At 38.5% G+C, this 21,716-nt stretch overlaps 1 protein-coding gene across 2 annotated transcripts; it reads left to right on the forward strand.

Moving 5' to 3' along the window:
• The first annotated feature begins 218 nt into the window (after positions 1-218).
• Positions 219-21,705, forward strand: Spdl1 (spindle apparatus coiled-coil protein 1). Of its 2 annotated transcripts, none has more exons than XM_051180961.1 (12): positions 219-316; positions 1,667-1,841; positions 6,241-6,417; positions 8,215-8,412; positions 8,934-9,083; positions 9,174-9,272; positions 9,358-9,468; positions 10,629-10,769; positions 12,065-12,174; positions 12,649-12,836; positions 18,176-18,509; positions 21,094-21,705. In XM_051180961.1, exons 2-12 carry the CDS (start codon positions 1,686-1,688, stop codon positions 21,239-21,241), a joined length of 1,812 nt encoding a protein of 603 aa, XP_051036918.1. In that variant the 5' UTR covers positions 219-316; positions 1,667-1,685; the 3' UTR covers positions 21,242-21,705. The 2 variants fall into 2 exon arrangements, with proteins under 2 accessions (XP_051036918.1, XP_051036917.1); XM_051180960.1 differs by having other exon boundaries at positions 226-316; positions 1,670-1,841.
• The last annotated feature ends 11 nt before the right edge of the window (positions 21,706-21,716 follow it).

Here is a 21,716-nt window from a genome sequence, read left to right on the forward strand (position 1 = left end):
ACTCAGCAAAATAGCTCACGGGGAAAGCGCCGAGCAGAAAAGCGTGTGTGTCGGGCGTGCCGTATGCACTTGCGCAGTCGCTGCAAGTCGCTCCTCTCTGTCTGGAAGACGCGGATTGGACGAGACATCTCGTGAGACATGCGAGTTGTCGCGGGAACAGTATTCAAATAAACCCGGGTCCTTGTTTAGCAGTGGCTCCGCGGAGTGAACAGGACCGCTTCTCCGTACTGAGGTGGATGTTCTGTCACGAGTTCGGGCGCCCGGTACTTTCTGGACCGGCCTTTGGTTGCAGCAGCCGGCAAGCTTGAGGAGGGAGGTAAGAGCGAGCAGCGGGAGTGGAGAACCGGGCGGCCGCAGGCGGAACTCCTGCTCTCCCGGAACCTGAGTTCTCAGGCGCCTCCTTCCGGGTCGGTGTAGTCTTTGTCCGGACCTCCTGGCTGCTGAAAAACTACGGGTGCTGGGTGGTCTTCATAAGTTTGGTGGCCTTGAGTCTGAGTTCCACAGTACCATAACCCCTAGCCAGTGATGCAGCCCGAATTAATTCCTGCAAAATGTAACACACGCACAGTGGATTCTCGCTGTAGCATCTCATTTTATTTTACAATGATTATAGAGTTTGCAATGGTAACATTTTGGGTGTATCGGGTTAAATGGTTTCCACCGTGCTTACTTTTAAAGATGTTGCCCCCGGAAAGTTTAAAACCACATTTGGGCTTGCATGGTATTTCTGTTGACGCCTAGTCCTCGTTCATGTGTCATCTTTAATGCATCTAATGAGAGTCTTTTTTACAGTTCTTATAGCTAAAACAAGGTGTTTATAAAACTCACTTTGCAGTGTGTCTGGTGAAAGTGGCTTGGAACTCAGGTAGCTCATCCACAGAGCTTGCGCTTGCCTTAATGCCTTATGCACGTTGCGTTTTTTAAAGGTTGGACTGAAAAGTGGATGGAACCCTAGGCTTTAGAACTCTACTTTGATTTTTATGTCATTTACCCACACCCTTGTATCACCTACCTTTCTCATATCTGCCCCAGTCAGGCTTTGAGCCCACTTCTTTGGACCAATGATCTGTATTAATTGAAATCCACTGGGCAGTCTTCAAGTTCTCACCTCATTTGACTTAGCACCCTTTGCCAGTTCTCATGTCCTGAAGGAATTTTGATTATTGGCTTCCAGAACATTATATGCTCTTGGCTTCCTGTTTACTTCACAGACCATACCTAAGAGTACTTCGTGGTCTTCCTTCAAAGCAGCATTCAGTCTTGTGAGAAATTTTTCTTATCTTCTAGTAGTAAGTAATCTTACAGAGATTGGTGGTGGTGAACACCTTTAATCCCAGTACTTCAGAGGCAGAGGCAGGCAGATCTCTTGAGTTCCAGGACAGCCAGGGCTACACAAATAGAAACCCTGCCTCAAATCTTACCCACCCCCAAAAAGGAGGAAAGAAAGAAACTGACTTTTCCTTTACTATTTTTGTAGTGTTCGGCCATTTCTTAGTATCTATTTTGTTATTGTTGATTAGAAGCATTGTCTTCCAAATCAGCAACAAAATCTAACATCCTTTGGTTTTATATGACAGTAGGTTTGACCATATATTTTCTTCTCTTGCTCTGATATTGCTACATTTAGTTCCAAGTTCAGCTCAAGTAGTTGCATTTTTTTTTCCAGTAGGCTGAAAACAGAAATCATGGAGGCAGATATCACAGATCTTCGAAGCAAGCTCAAAGAGTGTGAAAATGAGCGATTGAAAGCTGCACAGTATGGCTTACAGCTTTTGGAGAGGCAAACTGAGTTGCAGAATCAATTGGATAAATGTCATGAAGAAATGATGAGCATGACTGAGGTAGGATTCTGAACACCTGCCTACAAGGATGTGCTTAGGGAATGAGAATGAATTAAATGAGTTTCCAGCGTTCTTTCCAACAGTGTGCTCTGGGTTTGACAAGTCAAATAATGCTTGTTCCCTTTGCTACATTTACTGACAGGTTTTGTTCAGTCTGCTGCGCTCTACTTACATGACCTCACTTCTTTTATAGTTCTAAACATGCTCCATGGCATCTCACCTAGCCATTAGTTCTTTCTGAAGACTAAATTAGTGTATTCAAGTACCTGCCTTAAACATCTCAACCTTGACACAGAAAAAACAGCTCATTCCCTGTCTGCTAACTGAATGGTTTCTTGCTTCAGTAAATGGACTGGTATTCATCCAGTTGCTTGAGCCTGAAGTAAGGAAGTCCCACATTTTATCCATCAACAAATTTAAGGTCTTGACTACATCTTAGGGTTTCTGTTGCTCTGATGAAGGGCCATGACCAAAAACAGCTTGGGGAGGAAAGGGTTGATTTTAAGTCAATTAGCAGAGCTAACACTGACTGTAATGTAAAGTTGTTCAGATTTGTTCTTGATTCTCTGGGGTGCAGCTTGTGTCACTAAATTTAGGTTTCCTTTAAAATAGAAGAAGAGCTTTGTGGGAGAGTGATATAAATAATTCCAGCCATTTTTCTTAATTGAATTTTATTTATCCTATTTTTGTTTTATTTTAATGTTTTCATTTATTCTTTGAAATTTTTATTCAATATATTTTGATCATATTTTTTTCTCCTTCTTTAAAAAGCCATGAGATCCAGTTTGTGTTGACTAACCACTCCTGGGTATGGGTCACATCCTAGAATGTGGTTGATATACCCAGTGTCACTCCACTGAAAAAACTGATTGTCCTACTCACTGCAGCTGTCAGTTGCAAATAGCTTTTTTGTTAGGGGTGGGACTCTGTGCCCTCTTTCCTTCCTCTGTGGTGGAATTTTGTCTACTGGGAGTTTATGAAGGTCTTGTAGGAGCTGTCATAGTCTCTGTGGGTTGTATCTGAAAAATGTTTCCTTGGGGTCATCTACTACCTCTGGTTCTTCAAGTCTTTCTCCCCACTCTTCCAAATGGATCTCAGAACGAACTCCGAGGAGAGGGATGTGATATATGACATCCCATTTGGATTGAGCATTCCAAAGTCTCTTACCCCCTGCCCATTGCAAGTTTCTGTGTTAATTACCATTTACTGTAAGAAACTTTTCTGATGAGAGTTGAATGATATACGAAACTATGGGTGTAGCAGTATGTTATTAGGAGTTGTTTTATTGCTGTGTTCATTTAGCAGAATAATAATTGTAGGTTCCCCCTAGGACCCATGACCTATGTAGCTTCAAGTTCTTGGCCTCATTAATGGTGTCAGGTATGGGTTTCATCTTGTAGAAGGAGATGGGAGGGCTCAAATCCAGGTTAAAAGGTGGGTGATTATTCCCCTAACATTTAAGCCACTGTTGAACCAAAATAGGCTTAACTTGCAGGCAAGTCCTTAAATTGTGGCTCATTGGGTTCGTTATGGCTGGGTAAGATTATTACTTTTCTCCTTCGACGTTGTACGTAGCACTTTTCAACACTAGGAACACTAGCCAGTAGGATGAAGCTTCTAGCTAAGCACCAGCTAGATTATTCCATGTTGGTGTCTTTAGTAATAGGATTTTAGGGTAAGTTGTGGAGGGCAACCAGTAGCAGTGGTAATACCCTGTAATGCTGAGGAGCGAAGCATATGTGGGACCCCATTGGCCAACAACTTAAAAATAAGTAACCCGTTCCTGGTGTTGGGTTTACTTGATAGTATGTGATGTCTGATTTGGGTATTGCACCTGCCCCCAATTAAATGGTAACACTATTTAAACTCCTTTATATATCCATACATTTCAGGCTGCTTTTACAGTAATTTCTTTTGGAAGTCTTTCAGAGTTGTCCCTCCCCATAATTCCTTCTCTACCCTGCCTTGTCTTATAATTTGTTTTTTTTTTTTTTTAATTTAGAAGTAATTACAATATCTTTTTCAAACTTAGCATGTTTTCATTTTGTAATTATTTTGTAAATAGTTTTTAGTAACTATACTGTGAAAGTAAAGGTTAATTCAGTATTTCTCCTTTTCATCTATTCCATTGTTTTTTCAAAGCCTTATATAAGGAAGAACATTTCATTATCAAACAGTAATGCTTACTAGGAACGTTTGAGTGCTAGTAAAACATCCTTGCTTTGTTTTTCTTTCAGTAAGGATTGATATACCATCATGCTGTAGGTTTTGTTTTTAATCCTTCCTTGATAGTGAACTGAAGCAATTGCTATACCTCCAGCAGGGACATTAACATACCCCCCCCCCCATCTATAGTTGTGCTTTCAACAATGCAGTCTCCTATAAGTAATACATGGAAAATTCCAAATCCCATATATAAATAATTTATAAAGCTGAAATGGTTGCGTCCTGCCTGGTACAGGAATCACCATCCAGGATACCTGAAGCAGATGGTGCTCCTCTCGATGTCTTGTGAGATATGTAACATTATGTCGTAATGCCTTACTCATCTTGTCACGTGGATATTATACTGTCTAGCATCACAAGAACAGTAAGATTTTGAGATAAAAATGACACATAACTTTTTAAACTGCTCTTTTTATTATTGGTTTTAGCATTAATTTTTTTTACTGTGTCAAATTTAAAAAAAAAAAAAAACAAGTTTTGTCAGGATAAATACTGCATGGGTGAGGGTATGTATGACATCTCTAGGATTTGGTACTGTTTGAGGATCCAGGTGTCTGGAACATAACTCCTGCAGATAAGATGCAAATGTCATCTGCTGCTGTGCTGGAATTGGATGCTGGCACAATATGATTGTTGAACATGCTTTCCTTATATTCTGTGCATCACAGCATTTGGCATCCATGAGCATTTCCTACTGCTACTTTGAACATCTGTTCATACATCAGTCTCCTTAGAAAGCCTCCTCTTCAGAGTTCTTCCATGTGCTACTATGTAACATCCTTTGACATCTGGACATCCTGCATGGTGTCCTTAGTCATGGTGATATATGCTCTCATAATAGATAGATAGATAATAGATAGATAATTCCATAGTAGTAAGTGTACTCAGTTGTTGAAAAAAAGGGTTATATTAGTCAGAATTATGGTGCATGCTTGAAAAGTGTTCATAGCTGTCATGGAGTCTCTGTGTTGGACTTGAGAATGTGGTGCATGCATATAAACTTGACTAAATCACCTCATAACTCCTTGGGATCCTTTGCATAATATTAAGTAGAATTAAATGTCTCCTTGGTCCTCCATATAGTGTTTGGCAGGATCTAGTTCTTAAAAAAAGAAAGTTTCCTCAGTACCTATCACTGACTGACAGTTTTTAAGTGTGTGTCTGCTCTAGACTGATCTTAAGGTAGGTGCCATGTTTTCTCCATTACTGGGTTTGTTGCCTGGCACATTTGCTAGACATTCAAGTGTACAGTTGCTGGGAGGATGGCTGCGTGTCTTTGTGAAGTGCTTAGTGTTTCAGGTCTTGCTACCAATGGTCCCTTTACCTTTTCTTGTTGTCTCTCAAGTATATTTTACTTTTGGAAAGGTTCTGTTATTGCACTGTATTACACTGTATTACATAAAAGGTAAATTTCCTAATGATCAGTCAAATTCCTAGTTTCTGATGAGTTTGAGATGGACTTGCTTGCTACCATGATGGTTGATGTTTAACAAAGGGCAAGAATTTTTCAAGAAAGCCTTGTCATTCATCAGTCTGAAAGTTCATTGAATGCGGGATCCAGAGAGTGCTTTCTCCATCGCTGTTCCTACTGCTGGCTTTCAGGGCACCGGAAACCACAGGTTGGAAAGGAGAAGCCACTAATTCCCCAGGACCAGCCCCTTTCTTTCAGACAGAGAGTCTTGAGACCACTGCAGTCTCCAAATATACCTTTTGGGCTTCATTACAACTGATTAGCAGGGTTGGGCTCATAGCTCATTTGGTGAAATGTTTACCTGAGTATAGTTCCCAGAGCCCATCATAAAAAGCTGACATGATGGCACATGCTTATCAATTCTAGCACAGGAGAGGGTCCCTGGGGCAATCCCACCTATTCTACATGGCAAGGAAGTTCTAGGTCAGTGAGAGACTCTGTCCCAAAAATAGCATGGTCATTATCTGAGGAACAACACCCGAAGTTGTTGTCTGGCCTACACTAACATACATATACGTGTGTGTTTCTCCACATGAACATGCATGTAACCTTGCCCCCATCAAGTAAAAGACTAATTAACTACATTAGTCCCAATTTGACAGGTGGTTGTTATTTGGATAACAGCAAATGAAACAATATGAACCAGTTTAAGATGCTAATATCTAATGATTTAAGTTCTTATGTAATTAAATGTGTTTTCAGAATTATAACCAAGAGAAGTATGCCCTACAAAGAGAAGTTGAGCTCAAGAATCGGATGTTAGAAAGTTTGAGCTGTGAATGTGAAACTCTGAAACAACAACAGAAAATGCAGCTGGAACAGTTAGAAGTGCAGCTAAACAGAAGCCACAGGCAGGAAGTGAATGACCTGAAAAATAAGGTTTGGATCTGTGTATCAGAGCAAAATATCCTGTGTTTTTATAGATATCTGTAAGTACTGGTTGGTGCTGCAGGGTTGGGGAGGGGTTGCTTAAGTACTAGCTACGCAAAATGGCCAAAAATAAGTTTTCTCTATCTTAATGTTTTGAGTGGAAATACTGAGAAATAAGCTATTGAAGAAATTTTTATATTTACTACCCTCCTAATAATATGAAATTACTTGTTATTTAAATTTGGTATCTGAATATTTGTGTTTATAATATTGGTGACCAGTATGGCCTCCTTACAGCACATGGTGTGGTTCACCTTATAAGATAACTAACTAGTTCCGTAGCAGTTCCCACAGTTAGTAATGTGCTGCTACTCTGCATACAAACCAGTACTGTCTTGTGAGTTAATGTGTTTTAGAGGTGAAATTTCATAATGTATTTGTGGAAGAAAGAATATGGAAGATCCAGTTCTCAAAAGAATTTTGTGAAAGATGTAACCTTATCTCCATTATGACAGACAAGGGTGCTAAGGGCTGGGCAAACTAAGGAGCTTGAACAAAATAAGAACTAGAAATTGTCAGCTGCTGTTTAATGGAGGCTTTCTGGCAGTAAACCCCTGTGCTGAATCTGTGCCCATGGTCTAGTGATTCCTTATATACTGGTGCCATTGTAAACACACAGCAGTTCAGTGAACATCCATTTACTTTCAGAACCCCTACCTGCCCTGTGCCTTCAGTTTGCCTCTGTGAAATCTAGGGCTCTGTTTATACTTCTCTTTATATGAAATTTGTACCCTGGTTTTTTTTTTCCAGATCCTACTCTATGAAAACTTGCTAAGATTTTTAAAAGTCTGTCCTTCAATTTTTAGTATTTTATATAGTGTCTTAATTTTCCATGTCTGTTTCCACCTATAGTTTTTCATTAAACTATTCCATTTTGAATAATGGTATTGGTGAAATCTTATCTAAGTAAATAATACTTTTATGTAATACAGAATCATCTTGCCTGTGGCTCTGACCGGTAGTAATCCTGTTTGCATCTAGCTATTCTGATTTGAGACATGGATAACTGGAAATGATGTATTTTTCTTCATTCCTGCATGGATTTAGCAGTAGCCCTAATTACCCAAGCAGATATGATAGAGGAAATATTTTGGACTAGGTAAAACAAAGATAATTATAAAGATGGCCTTTCTATAGAAGAAAGTAAATTTTAAAAACTGGTGTTGCTGATATTCTCAGAACATTTGCTTTTAAATTCTCAAGGTTTACTCATCTTTTTCCTGTTTCTCACATTTAATCTGTCCTTGAATCCAAGGGGTAAAATCTCACAGTAGCTCCTATCCCTGTAGTCCAGACCATCATCATGCTACTGTGCATCATTGTTACCCCGTGCCTCTTCTACTACGTAAAGGCTGGGGATAAGAATTAATTCCCATTCTTTACAGCTGCCTCATGGTTAGTAATACCTTCAGTTGCTTCTAAAAAAGCCTGATCTACTTGGATGACTAGTGTCATCAGGGGTATTCCTGAATTTCTAGAACAATATAGGTCACTGCTTAGTGGGTGGGGATGTAACTTTGTGAGAGATACTTAACTTAGAAACCCACGACCCTGTGTTCAGTTCCCAGCACTGCAGGTAGCAGGTGTGGGGTGGGGGAGAATTGCTTTGCTCATGTCACTCCAGTGAGTTTCTGTAGAGTAGCATCTGGAAAGTCAGGTATAAACTCTAAATCCAGTTTTCTGGAAGGAAACTCAAGGAACCTTGAGTTCAAAGGTTGTGGAACTTTCTTTCCTTTTCCTGTTTAGTTAGAAAAGCTGAAAGTGGAATTGGATGAATCAAGGTTAAGTGAGAAGCAGCTGAAGCAGAAGCTGGATCACCAGAAAGACATTCTTGCTCACAAATCGGAAGAGCTCCGCCTAATGTCTGAGCAGCGCAAGCTTAATAGCACGTCTTCGGAGATGCTGGCCCTTCAGATGGAGCTAACTGAAATGGAAGGTGTGAAGGTAATTTATATCTCAGGTGTTTTCTTGTTTTACGTTAGAATAGTTCTGACTGTTCTTGTAATTTTTCTTAAGAACAGTTTAAGGACTGAAATGGCCTTTGATGTAACCAAAAAGTGCTCTGCAGAGTTTTCAGGTGGATTAATTCATCCATAAAATAGCTTCTATTTTATGATTACTTAAGGCAGATTTTGCATTATAGAAACTGGCCTTTAATCTGACATATTGTTCATAAAAGCCCAATACACAATGTTAGCACAGTGAAAATTAAAATGCATGTCAATGTAGGTTTTTCATTTCAACTGTGGATAATTAAAACTTAAAATTCAAAGGAAAAGGGGGCAATTTCCAAAGTGTTTTCATTGTCTCTCTGCTAAAACATTCATCAATTAAAACCATTTTAAAATAGACTTAGCAACCTTTGAATGATTTTGTTTTACTGTGAGGTGGGAACCAATAGGATGGGTCACCTGCTGTGTGAGCGATTATTCAGGAAAACTCTTGCCTGTATTCCTGTTGAATAGACTGCTCTCAAAGAGGAGGTGAACGAACTGCAGTACAAACAAGAGCAACTGGAGTGCCTCAATACCTCCTTAATGCACCAGGTAGACCGGCTTAAAGAAGAAAAAGAGGAGCGAGAGAAGGAAGCAGTGTCCTATTATAACGCCTTAGAGGTGCGGTGAGAGTGTTGTCATGCTTACAGATGGTAACCAAGTGCCCTCTAGCTGATCTCCATTAGTGAAACTATTTTCTTCTCTATCTAGAAAGCTCGAATAGAAAATCAAGACCTTCAGGTACAGTTGGATAATGCACTTCAACAAGCCTCGGATCCCAGCAGTAAAGGAAACTCCCTCTTTGCAGAGGTACTTACTTGCAAGTGTTCTCATGACCAAATTGAAAAGTTGGCATTTCATTTATTACAAGAACAAGCACGTTAATGCTTTCCAGGTGGAGGATCGAAGGATGGCTATGGAATGCCAGCTCAACTTGATGAAAGTCAAATATCAGTCAATGAAGAAGCAAAATGCATTCACCAGAGATCAGATGAACAAAATGAAGGTATAGGCTCATCACTGGTAAAGGTTTTTAATCTGCTTTTCTTAGCAAATAGATACAGGAAACTGTTTTCCTTCAGAATGTATATAATGTAATCATTTGTAGAATTACATGAGTCTGTATCTTATATTTAAAACTCACCTTTGAAAGGCAACTGCAAATTGCTTTAGTGGTTATTCACTGACTCAACAGGTAGACAATGAGTCTTATTGTCCAGTTAGAATGAAAAATAGTCTTTTTTTTTTTTTTTTTGTGCATAGCATGTATGTTTTTGAGCTTTACACTGTTTCCTACTTACTTCATCCAGACTTAGCTCTCTCACCAGTTCTCACACAAAGTCTTATTTTTTTTTAATTGAAATCAGTACTACTCATGGCTCCTCATCCCTGCAGCTCATTAAGTCAAGTGTACACTGTCTGTATTGTAAGGTTCATTTTATCTTCATTTCTTCATCGCAGTCAAGTGAGAGGTAATGGATTGGAGAAGCTTGTAGCAGTGAGAAAGCAAGTTAGCTGTACCAGTCCTTTGGAACTGACCCCTTCTTCCTTTTGCCCAAATGCTGCTGAGTTAATAATGGATTGCTAGAAAGGCTCCCTCTGCAAGTGTTTTACTAAAGCAACGAGGAACTTCAGTGATTAAACCTGGGAGTAAGATGAGCTACTTGAGATGGGAGTATTAGTTTTCATGTGTAAATGGGAAGGTGATAGCCAGAACCTACCTCTTTAGAGTTGTCCTGGACTTAACATGTAGTAAAACATTTATGTATCTTTATTGTTAATTAATTTCTGTGAGTAATGTGACAATTTCCCCACTTATTACAGTTTTTAGAAAACCCCCAATAGACCCATAGTATTAATTCAAGTGATGAGTAGCAGGTTATGTTGGGCCACGCTCATGTTCCATCTGGATGACATGCTGCCAGACCTCAGCATGTAGCTTCATGTACATGTCAGACACATAAAAATTACGTTAGACTTCAGACACCATAAAAAGTAGTCAAAATAAGTACTTGAAAGTTTTGATGCAAGTGTTTTCAGATTTTGAGATGAAAAAGATCTATTTACTTTCCAGGTCGAGTCAGTGGAGCATAAAACAGGAATTGTACCAAAAATATGCTTTATCAGGATCTTGATTTTTGCTTTTGGGGGTGATTGTTTTTCTAGGTACAAATCTCCACATTGCTGAGGATGAGGGGATCTCAAACCGATTTTGAGCAGCAAGAACGGTTGTTTGCCATGTTGGAACAGAAGAATGGTGAAATAAAACACCTTTTGGGTGAAATTAAAAATCTGGAGAAATTTAAGGTATATGTAACATCTTTTCAAAACTACTGCCAAAGTTTGAATTGAATTTCTCAATAGATTTTTAGCTTCTCTAAGTTTATTATGCAATTAACCTCTAGTTACAGCAGAAGTTGATCCAGTGGTTAATTTTTTTTTTTTTTTTTTTTTTTTTTTTTTTTGAGCTCATGGCAGTCTTGTATGTAGGATATACAGTCAGTCCTGGCGTCATTTGTTAAGGTTGGCCCCTGTGAGATGCCAGGGTTATTATATAACAAGTTTCTATATGTGCAGGAACCTTTCAACATTTTCAGTGTATTGGTTGATCTCTGTACAACAGTACTATATTGCTTAAGTTATAGAGGTTTTGTAGTATATGTTTTTGTTTTTAGACTTTAGATCCCCTAGTTTTTTCTTCATAGTTCTGGTTGCTTTTACATGTTTGCTTTTCTATTTTCTATTTTGTCTGATGCACACACAACACATGCAGGCATGCACATACACCAGAAAGAACTAATTGGTATTGTTTTGTAGTATTATTTTACATTTACAAATTTTCAAAGTTTTTAATTACCTTAGGGAGCATTAGTATCTTTTCATTAAGCTTCTAGTGAAAGATTCAAACTTATATAAGTAACAGATTTTGTAAATGTTAATGATCCCTTAAGCATTCTGTAGCCATTAATCTATCATTAAATATTAAATTTTACTTCCATTTCTTAGAAAACTGTTGAAAAGATGACAATTTTGATAGACGTATAGTGTGTTATTGGCAGTGATGTGCCTACATTAGTTGAGCGCATAATTTGAAATCAGGGAGAGTTGGGTTTTTACATTCTCTAAAATAGTTTTCAAAATTTTAAACAAATTCTCCCTCAGAGAAACAAAAAAATTTTCTGTAGTACTGGGGACGAGGGAATACAAATAATAACAACAACAACAACAACAAAGATTTCTTCTCTGTATTTTTCCATTTTATAGCTTTTATTTAAATTCTTGAATTGAACCAGCAGTCATTGCTTCCTCCATTCTATAAGCTAGGAGAGGGAGGGGACTGGTGTGGGACTGGTGTGGTTGGAAGCCTTAGTTTCAGAATTAAACAATGGGCATTATTTTCATGCCCATGCCACATTATGCCACTTTCCTTATTTGGAAATAGAACTGCTATTCTCCTTACTTTAGAAAGCAGATGAGTTAAGAGGGTGGTTCTTAGTTTGGTGGCTGTAAACTAATGAGTTCCTGCTTAGTGGTGGCTGATTCTGTTACAGCAAACTTAATCTGTTGTCTGCTCTTTATAATAGTTTTTTTGCTTTTGTTAGCACTTATATGAAAGTATGGAATCTAAGCCTTCCACATCAGCCAGCCCTTGTACTCTAGATGACAGCACCTATTATGCAGATTTACTTCAACTAAAGCTTGATAAGTTAAAGTAAGTGTTTGGGATTGTGAATACAAAGATGAAGGGTTTTTCTTGCTTATAATACTGTTACTAACTGATTTTATGTTTATTTCTTTTTAATTGTCAAAAATAAACTTCAGAAGAAACTCAATGAAAGTATCTGTAGCATATGAGTTTTTATTAAATATGCATTTCTTTTGTGTTTAGCTTTTCGATTGATAAATGAAAAGAACTTCTAACTTTCTCTATCAAATTTCAAGAATAAATATCATGTAATTCAAAACTTAAAGGAATATATGCATATGTGCATTTTCTCCCTTTTTTTTTTTTTTTTAAGAATGTGAAATTCTTGTGGGGTTGCATTGTTAAGACTCACTTTAGTTGTTTCTTTTATTACTCAGCTCAGAGAAGTGTCTTTTTTTTTTTTAAATGCACAAGATTTATTCTACCGTGCTTATACCATGTATTTTAATATCTTTTAATTGTTCTTTTCTGTTACTTTAGCAAAGAAAACGAAGACACGAAAGGTGAACTATCCATACAAAGAATGAAGGCATTGTTTGAGAGCCAGCGGGCCCTGGATATTGAACGGAAACTGTTTGCAAATGAAAGACACCTGCAGCTTTCAGAAAGTGAAAATATCAAACTGAGAGCTAAGCTAGATGAATTAAAGCTGAAGTATGAACCTGAAGGTGTGTGTTTTATAAGCTTTTGACTTTCAAATCATGACTAGCTCTGAGAAACAAAGATATGTTTTGAAGCTTTTTACCAATGTCATTATAACTTGTAATCGCTCATATATCTGTAGTAAAGTTTAGCTGTCAAATGTGTAAGAAAATTAAGAACACTGGTTATGTGAACATGAATGTAATAATGTTTTCTTGTAGAATATCTGAGTTCATCATACTGAACAGCACAAGCTTGAGTTTCTCCGCCTTGGTGTCCCAAAGAGTTTTGAAGTTATTTTGAGAAAGGGTCTTACTGTGCAGCCCAGGCTGGCCTCATACTCCAGACTTTCTTTACTCTGCCTCCTGAGTGGAATCATAGATGCATGTGACCATGCAGAGCTCAAAGAGTTTAATTTTGTTGAAGCAGCTGATACTGAGAGCTAGAAGTTTGTTTATAGAAGAACTAAGCAAGGCTTAAGTTCAAGTACCCCTCTCTAATGAAACTCTAAAGGAGCATTCCAGGACTGATGAAGTATTGTGCATGTTAGGATTCCGGCTCATTAGTTGTTGTCTCTTGCCATTCCATTGGATCACAAATTAGTCATGTGTCCTTGAGACCCACAACCAGAACATGTAATCTTGGTCTCAAGGACTATCTATGTTCCCAACTCCATGTTGAAAGTTCTGTTTTTCTTCCTAAGCTAGTAATTGGACACATCTATAAGGTACAAGGTGATGCTTCCACTCATATGTGTATTGTATGATGAACAAATCAAGGTCATTAATATCCACCACTTTAGTAAACTCTTAGAAGTACTCATGGCTTTGTATTTTAAACTTTTGCCCTTTCTATGTCGAGAGAAATCTCAACATTCTTTATTAGAAATACACAGTGTGCTATTGTTGACTATAGTCATCGTGCTGTTAGAGCTTCCACGTGAATGAGATCACATGTTTGTCTTTTAAACATGTATTTGTTATTACTGCGTGCGTGTGTGTGTGTGTGTGTGTGTGTGTGTGTGTGTGTGATGTGTGTTTACACACCACAGTGTGTGTGGTGATCACTCAGCAACATTGTAAAGTTGGTTGTCTCCTTCTACCTCTGTAGAGAGAGTTTCTGGAGCTTGAACTCAGGTTGTTACACTCACAGGGCTAGCATCTTTAACAAGTGAAACATTCCTTAGCCCCTGTTTTGCTCTTTTTAAAAAATCAGAGTGTTTTTGAGGTATTTTGTTTCTGGGATTTAATAGTTTTTATAGATATTGATGTTTTATTAAGCATATAATTTGTCAACCTTTCTTCTATTCTGTAGATCCTTCTCATTGTTTCCTTTGGTGCTACGGAAGTTTCAGTTTGAAAAGCTCCAATTTTTGCCTTTATTTGTTGTTTTGCTTTTATTGCTTGTTCTTTTTGAGGTCTTCTTAAAAGGTTCTCATTAGAGCAGTCATGTAGCATTCACAATGTTGTCTTCTAGTATTTCATAGTTTCAGATATTACATTTAGCGATTAATATACTTTCAACTGATTTTGTTTCGTGTGAGATGAGATGTTTATTATTTTGTGTGTAGTCACCAGTTTTCTTAGCACCATTAATTTGAAATCATCCTTTCCTTGTTACATGTTTTGACTGTGAACATGAGAGCTATGTGTCATTGGCTTGGTTAATTCTTTGGCTTTCTGTTCAGCTCCGTTAGTGTTTTCTTATTTCTGGTTTTCTTGGGGTTGGAAAAGATATTTATGGGAACTTAGTTTGGCATCCCACCAAAACAAATATTTGTATATTTTTGTACAGATTTGTTTTTTTCTAACGTGATCTTCATATGCAATAGAGAAGAATTCTACAGCTATTGGATAGAATGTTCTATAAGTCTCTGTTAGCTCCACTCGAAGTCTGGAATGTACTTTAAACCCAGAGTGTCTGCGCATCTTTCTGTCTGGGTGATTTTCCATTGCTGTAGGTGGGCATTGCCTTCCCCGGGTGTCACTTGTCCACTGTCTGTCCAACACAGAGATTTATTAATGTTTGCGTGTTGTGGGGTGTATACGTGCGTGTGTGCTACAGACTTGGTTTTGGCCCCTTTATCATTCTTTAATATCCTAGTCTCATAGTATTGATGGGAAGTTTATTTGATTTGACATAAATATCCCGCTTTCTTATCTCCATGTAGACTACATTTTTCATTCATTAAATTTCCAGCCTCTGCACATCCTTGCAGGTGAAGAGTCTCACGTCAACAGCATCCTCAGTTCTTGGTTTTGTAATCTATTCAGCCACTCTGTCTTTTAATTAGATAATGTAATCCAGCTGCATCCAGTAATTACTGGTCATTAAGAACTTGATGCTGCCTTATTACTGTTTTCTTGTAGATATTTTCTTCCTTAATTTCTCTCCTACTATCTTCATCACTGAGAGGTATTTCTCAGTCAGTATGTTAGTTTCCATGCTTTAGATCTTAGCTTTTTCATTTATAATTACTGCAAGCTTATAAAAAATGTCCTATATTTAAAACAAGTTATATTGAATTGAAGTGTGACATTTTTTAATGCATAGGCAAAAAAACAACCAAAAAACAAAAACCCCCAAACCCTTCTCTTAGCTCCATTTCTCTCCTTTCTTTGAATTTTGAGGTCAAAATTCAAGCCTTTTTTAATTTCCTATCTCTTAACAACTGATTATAATTGTGTCTTTGTTAGTGTTGTTTTTATATCTCTTCCATGTGACTATCATGTCTAAATATTTAGATTTTTCTCTGATCATTTCAGGTTTATCAGACTCCCCTGCCTTCCCCTCCCAAAGATTTATTTAATTTTCTGTATGCGTGTTTTGTCTGCATATATGTCTGTACATCATGTATGCCTGGTGCCTTCAGAGGTCAGAAGAGGACAAAACAGCCTGTCTTCAGACTCAGTAATTCTTGACTCTCACTGATCAGTGCTTGTTGTTCATTTTCTTATACTTAATTTTTCATTTAGTGTTTCTCTTAACTTACATTTTTCATTTTCTGCATCTGCTTTGTGCGTTTGAAATTCTTTTTTTTTTCTCTAAATGATTAATTAAGTTCTTTGTCTCTCAAACATGTCTTTAGTCCTGTCATTGGAACCTTCCTTTGCTTTGCCATTTTTAAGGTCCTTTATTCTTTTCTTTCTCTGGATTGAGGAAATATGTGTTCATTATCATATTCCTTGCCATCTGTGTTTTCCTGTGACTATTTCATTTTTTTGGGGGGTCGTTTATTTGTTGAAATTCTCAGCAGACCAACCAACCTCTTATATTCCACTTCAGCATTTAGGAGTTCACCCTCAGCACAGGTTAGCTGTCAGTTTTGTGATAGTTCTGTGGCTGGTATAGTATCCACCTGGGTGGGCCCATGGACAGTCCCACACTCAAGTCCAGAGGCCATGTGGACCAAGCGCTAGGCAGTATGGGGCCTACATGTAGTCTGTCTGAAACCTTTGACAGGGATAAAGGGCCACTGCACAATCTAGATATTAATTCCTGTTTGCTCATTTCTTCTTTTCCCTGCTGGCTTGGGGTGGATTGGCCCCCTGGTAGTCTCCGTTGTGGGCCAGTGCAGGAATGAACTCCATATAGGGAATCAGGCTGATGGGAAAGTCAAGTGTCCCCCTTTAAGTCTTTCAGCACAGTCACTGAATTCTGCACATGATGCCTGCCCTAGTAACTTGGTGAAAGGGAATCACAGTCGTGTGTGTGTGTGTGTGTGTGTGTGTGTGTGTGTGTGTGTGTGTGTGTGTGCGCGCGCCAGAGTCCTCACCATCTTGCTTTTATATTTTGGGTTTTTGGAGCTCTATGAGTGCATAGTTATTCAAACTCTGGGAGGCTAATTGATGAAATGTAGATTCTACCATCTTCCAACATTCATCTTGGATTTATTTGTTTATTTAGATTTATTTTGACACAGACTCTCACTATATAGCCCTGGCTAGCCCGGAACTCATTGTATAGACCAGATTTTGAATTCACAGAAATCCTACCACTGATGCCTGCTAAGTGCTGTGGTTAAATGTGTGCACCATCATCCCTGGCTCAGTATTCTGTTTTTAAGGAAAAACATTTTGATGCAAGAAATACAGTAGTGTCTAAATATTCAGAAAATAGCCTACCCATAAGGTTTTTGCAGCTGATATACTACAGTGGATTTTATTGTGTTTAAATTGAAAACTAGAAAGTCAGTATTAAGAAATCTATGAATGCTGTGGTTCTGACCCTATCACCTACCCAAAGGGTTGTGTTAGCTTGTTTTAGTTGAAGGATTTTTAAACAGGTTTCCTTTGCCTAACTTTGAGATCATCCCCATGAACTATAGTGATTCTCACCACTAGGGGGAGACACAGTTTTAAAAAGACTTCCTTTTTGTGCCTCTTCCTGTGATTCCAGTAGGCTCCCCTGATTAAGAATACTCATTATGAATTTCAGGGGTCTGCCATGGGGTCTGGGTGATTCAAGGGAGCAGTCTAAAGAAAGGAGAGGGCCATGCTTATGTAAAAGCAGAAGTGTTGAGCAGGAACCCCTTCTTTGCTGTGGTACCTCAGACCTCCAGTATTTTGAGTTTGAAAATGAAAGGGCACGTTGGGGTTGCAATGGGAGAAAGATATTAGAGCACGTAATTAGGTGGCTGTCTGAGACCCACACAGGGCATCAGTAGGCCATGAGGATACAGGCTCTGTAGCAGCTGCTGTAAGGCAGGCTGTGGTTGGGACTAGGGAGACATCCATCATAGAAGTGGCAGATTCTGAATACATTTTAAGATGAGTGGTAGGCATACATTAGTAAGATTCAGAGTTCAGCTGTCTTTTTCATTCCATCCCTACGAGACAGTACCGAGTTAAGCAGTCTTGCGGATACTCAAGAGCAGAGAAGTTACTACACAAGGTCTCCTGGCTGCAGTACGGGACTCAAACCAGAGCTCCTGGACTCTGATACTGCTGTTTCATCTGCCAGAAAACTCAGCAGAGCTTCCTGCTCTCAGCAGTACATCTGCTCATTCCTAGAGCTGTATATATATATTACAGACTTTACAAGGAAAGAGCAGTAGATGGTTATAGGATAGAGAGGATGGTGCATGGGGCCAGAGCTGGAACTCAGTGAGGATAAAGCCTGGAACCCTCTCCTGGAACACAGAAACAAAAACAGCGAAGAGTGTCTGTCTATCTGTCAAAAGATGGTAAAAGGCAGTACAAGAAGGTAGAAATGAGGCCGGCTAGGAGAATGAAGGGGGCTAGGCTAGCAGGAGGGTTTAAGAGTACTAAAAAAAGGAATGAATTTATATGTAACTCAGTTTCCTCAGGTTGTGTCTTTGTTTTTATTCACTGAGCATATATCTTAATAATTCTTTTCTTCTCAGAGAAAATTGAAGTACCAGTACTCAAAAAGAGGCGTGAGGTGCTGCCATTGGATATATCCACTCCAACCCCAGCTGCTGTTGATGCCACTGGGGAAGAAGTTTCTAGACTACCACTTCAGAGAGATGAGAAAGAGTCCTACCTTAATAGCATAAATGATAACCCTGTGCAGTGGCAACAACCAGCTACTTCAGCCGTTCATCCAGTCAGCCTCTCTCCTTGCAAGACCCCACCTCCAGATACGCAGCTGAAGAAGAAATGTGTAAAGCTTGTGGATAGTCCAGCCAATGCTGATGCCTTACGTGAACAGAGTGGGAACACCCCCAGATCTCCCAGGTCAGTGTGTCCTTCTGCCTGGCTGCCAGCAGCCTTCTCCATCTTTCCTGTCTTGCTGCCTGAACTGTGCCATGCTGATCTGGTTTCCTGGTAGAGTGTGCACTGTTAACTCCACAGTTTTATCTGTCTTCCAATTCTTTTCAATACATCAGGAAGACTGAGGTGACTGCAGAAGGAAAAGGCAGTGAACCCCAAGTGATGCTAATCAGTTAGGCTTCCCTAGTCCATGAAACTACAGCTGCACAGCACAGCATATCTGAGTGTTTGGCTGGGTAGAATAAATGTACTGTTGCTTTCTTTCAAGAGTAGCCATGAAAGAAAAACTAACTTTCTCAAAAGACTTTTCAGTAGTCTAAGACATTGAGACATAAATTTTTAGGTAAGAACAGGTAAAGGTTTTATGGTTTTTGATATTTATATTAAGCCTTCAGAAATAGGGTTTGATGCCTGCTTGATATTTTTAAACTTCAAAGCTGATTTAGTTTCATTTTTATTCCAAAACTTAAAAGCTTCCAGTTTCTGTGTAATTGAGTTTGTGACTAAAAGAGAAAGTATCAGGTGGTCTATCAATGTTCTAAGGGCTCTGTCCTTCAAGAAAGTAAAGCTAATAGAGATAAGGCTAAAGAGTGAGTGGAGCGTAGGCAACTTGACTGAAGGTTCTGGATCTATACAGAAAGATCAAATGTAGGGCAGTAGCTGTTGTGGAACTGACCAAGGTGTCCAGCAACACAGGCATAGGTGAAGGAAGCATGGTGTATGTACACATTGGAACTTTGTCAGACAGAGGCACCAAAGCTGAGTAATTTGAAAGTTGATGAATACACATGGAGACAGGCATACTAAACTATTTGGCTAATCTCAGATAAATAAGTGCATGTTTCTCTCATTTGTGGCTCCCAGATGTTATATGTTCATATAAAACATGCATGTACATGTGACATGAAAATAGAAGCAAAGTCACCTTTTGGGACTAAAGGGGGGAAAGGACAGGCAAAGGAAGGATAGGCTAGAGCACATGTGTCCACACACTTGTACAAAAAGTTTTAAAAAAGTGGTTAAAGAAAGTGAAGGAGCCAAATAGGTTTAAGGAGATGAATGGGGTCTGCATGCAGTGCAGTGATAAGCCTATTTAAGATAATAGCCTTACAAATTTAAAATTGAACTTGCTGGTGAGCATTTGCGCTCTGAGACGAGCTCTCTGGGAACTGCTAAGACTACATGAACTAAAAAAATGGGTGCAAAATCAGATGTTTAACTGATACAGCAAGACACAGCACACCCCATACAAAAGGGCTTTCTAGTATGCTTCCTGTGATTTTTAAGTTTTCAGTGCTACTAAATGAAGTATGTACCAGAAAAAAAGCATCAGCTGTTATTGTTGTGTTATTCTGTTGAATTTTTAAAAATACTGTTTAAGTCTATATGACACATGAAGTAAACACTTGATATTCTAGTACATACATCTCACCTCCTCTCAGTCAGCTCTGGAAGGGGTTTAGCAGGTGATGCCTGCTGTATGTGAAGCCTATCTTTGACAGTGTGTCTCTAGGTGGTTTCTAGATAGGCACTGCTCCTTGCTGTCTGTCGTCCTCGTTTCTTTTTCTGTCTTTTGTTGCTTGAGAAACATTACATAAATGCATGTCACTAATAGACTCAAATTGCATGTTGGAAACTGTTTTGTCTGCTTAAAAAAAACATGCATACACACACAATAGAACACCATAGAACATTTGTTTTTAAGTGTGTAAGTCCATCTGCTAACTTAAAACATTTCCAACCTCACGTATTTTCTGCATGTTTACCTTAGACACACAGTTTGGGGTTAACTTTGTCACAGTGAGGATGGGCCTGGTTGAGAACTGAAATACTGCACTTTCATTCATTCGCGTAATGAATGTGCTCCCATCAGGAATTTTTTCTGTTGTTTGTTTTTCGATACAGAGCTTCTCTGTGTAGCCCTTGTATGTGCTGACCAGGCTGGCCTTGAGCTTACAGAGATCCATGTGCCTCTGCCTCACAAGTGCTGGGATTAATGGTGTGTGCCACCATGCCTGATAAGAATTTTTATTAGAACCTCTCCTGTGTTATTTGTTTACTGCTTGCCTGATGGAAACCTGAAGGTGTTTTTTGTTTGCTTGCTTGCTTTTCTGTTTTCTTGTCTGAGACAGACATCTGCTTGGGTACCCTGGGGTTCCATGTTATTTTGTCTTGTGCTTATTAACATTTTGTATGTGGTATCCACCTTAAAATATTGCTTTAGCGTTTAGAATTTTGTATTCTGTGTTCTTATGATGTCTGTCCCCTTTTTACCTAATACTTTATCTCTGGCATTGCCTGACCTTTTATCAGATTTAAAGATATTTATTAAACATTTCACAAAATTAAGCCTACTGCTATAAAAAACCTTTTTAGAATCAGTCATTAATATTCATAATGGAGTCTACTGTATTTAATGGAGTCTACTATAGTTTTTGTCCTGTGTACCTAAAATAGCACTCCCTCTTTTAGAGGCCCACTCCATTAGGCATTTACTTCTTTTTCTTGACCATACTTGAATTCAGAATATATGCTTTAATGCTTATAGGTTAACTGCAGAATCAAGGCTTCCAACAGAAGTGAAGGAAAGCAAAGAAACTACAAGCAAACCAGAAAAAGGAGCTTATAAGAAATCACACACCATCATGTATGTGTCGGCAAAGTCAACCCCGGAGACACAGTGCCCACAGCAATAGTGAGGATTGCTGAAGACCTCCCCTGTGTGTAGGAAACCCTTGTGGAGCATTTGCATAAGCCAGTGCTAAGACCTGATGTGCTTATGCTTCTGTGACCATAAGTGATGGTCCTTTACAGAACTATGAATCATAGTGAACAAACCATTATCAGAGGAATTTTATAATTTAAACCTATTTGCTGCACTGAGTCTGGAATTTGAAAGTTATATGATAAATAATGTACCTTAAGAACTAAAAATTGGACTCGAGGACACTGAACTCGTTAGTTATATTTTCCTTTGTTCATTTTTATGAATAAATTTATTTTCCCTGTCTTGTAAAAATAGTGAATATTGCTTAAAAATATGTATTATTGCAAAATGTTCTAAAGGCTTAAAGCACCTATATTAATTCATATATAATTTAGATTTTCATGACTCTTCTTAAATAATTTTGAAATTTAAAATAAAATTGCAGTAATTTCTCCCATTTGTAT

The sequence above is a fragment of the Phodopus roborovskii genome, unplaced genomic scaffold, assembly GCF_943737965.1.
Source record: "Phodopus roborovskii unplaced genomic scaffold, PHOROB, whole genome shotgun sequence".
NCBI lineage: Eukaryota > Metazoa > Chordata > Mammalia > Rodentia > Cricetidae > Phodopus > Phodopus roborovskii.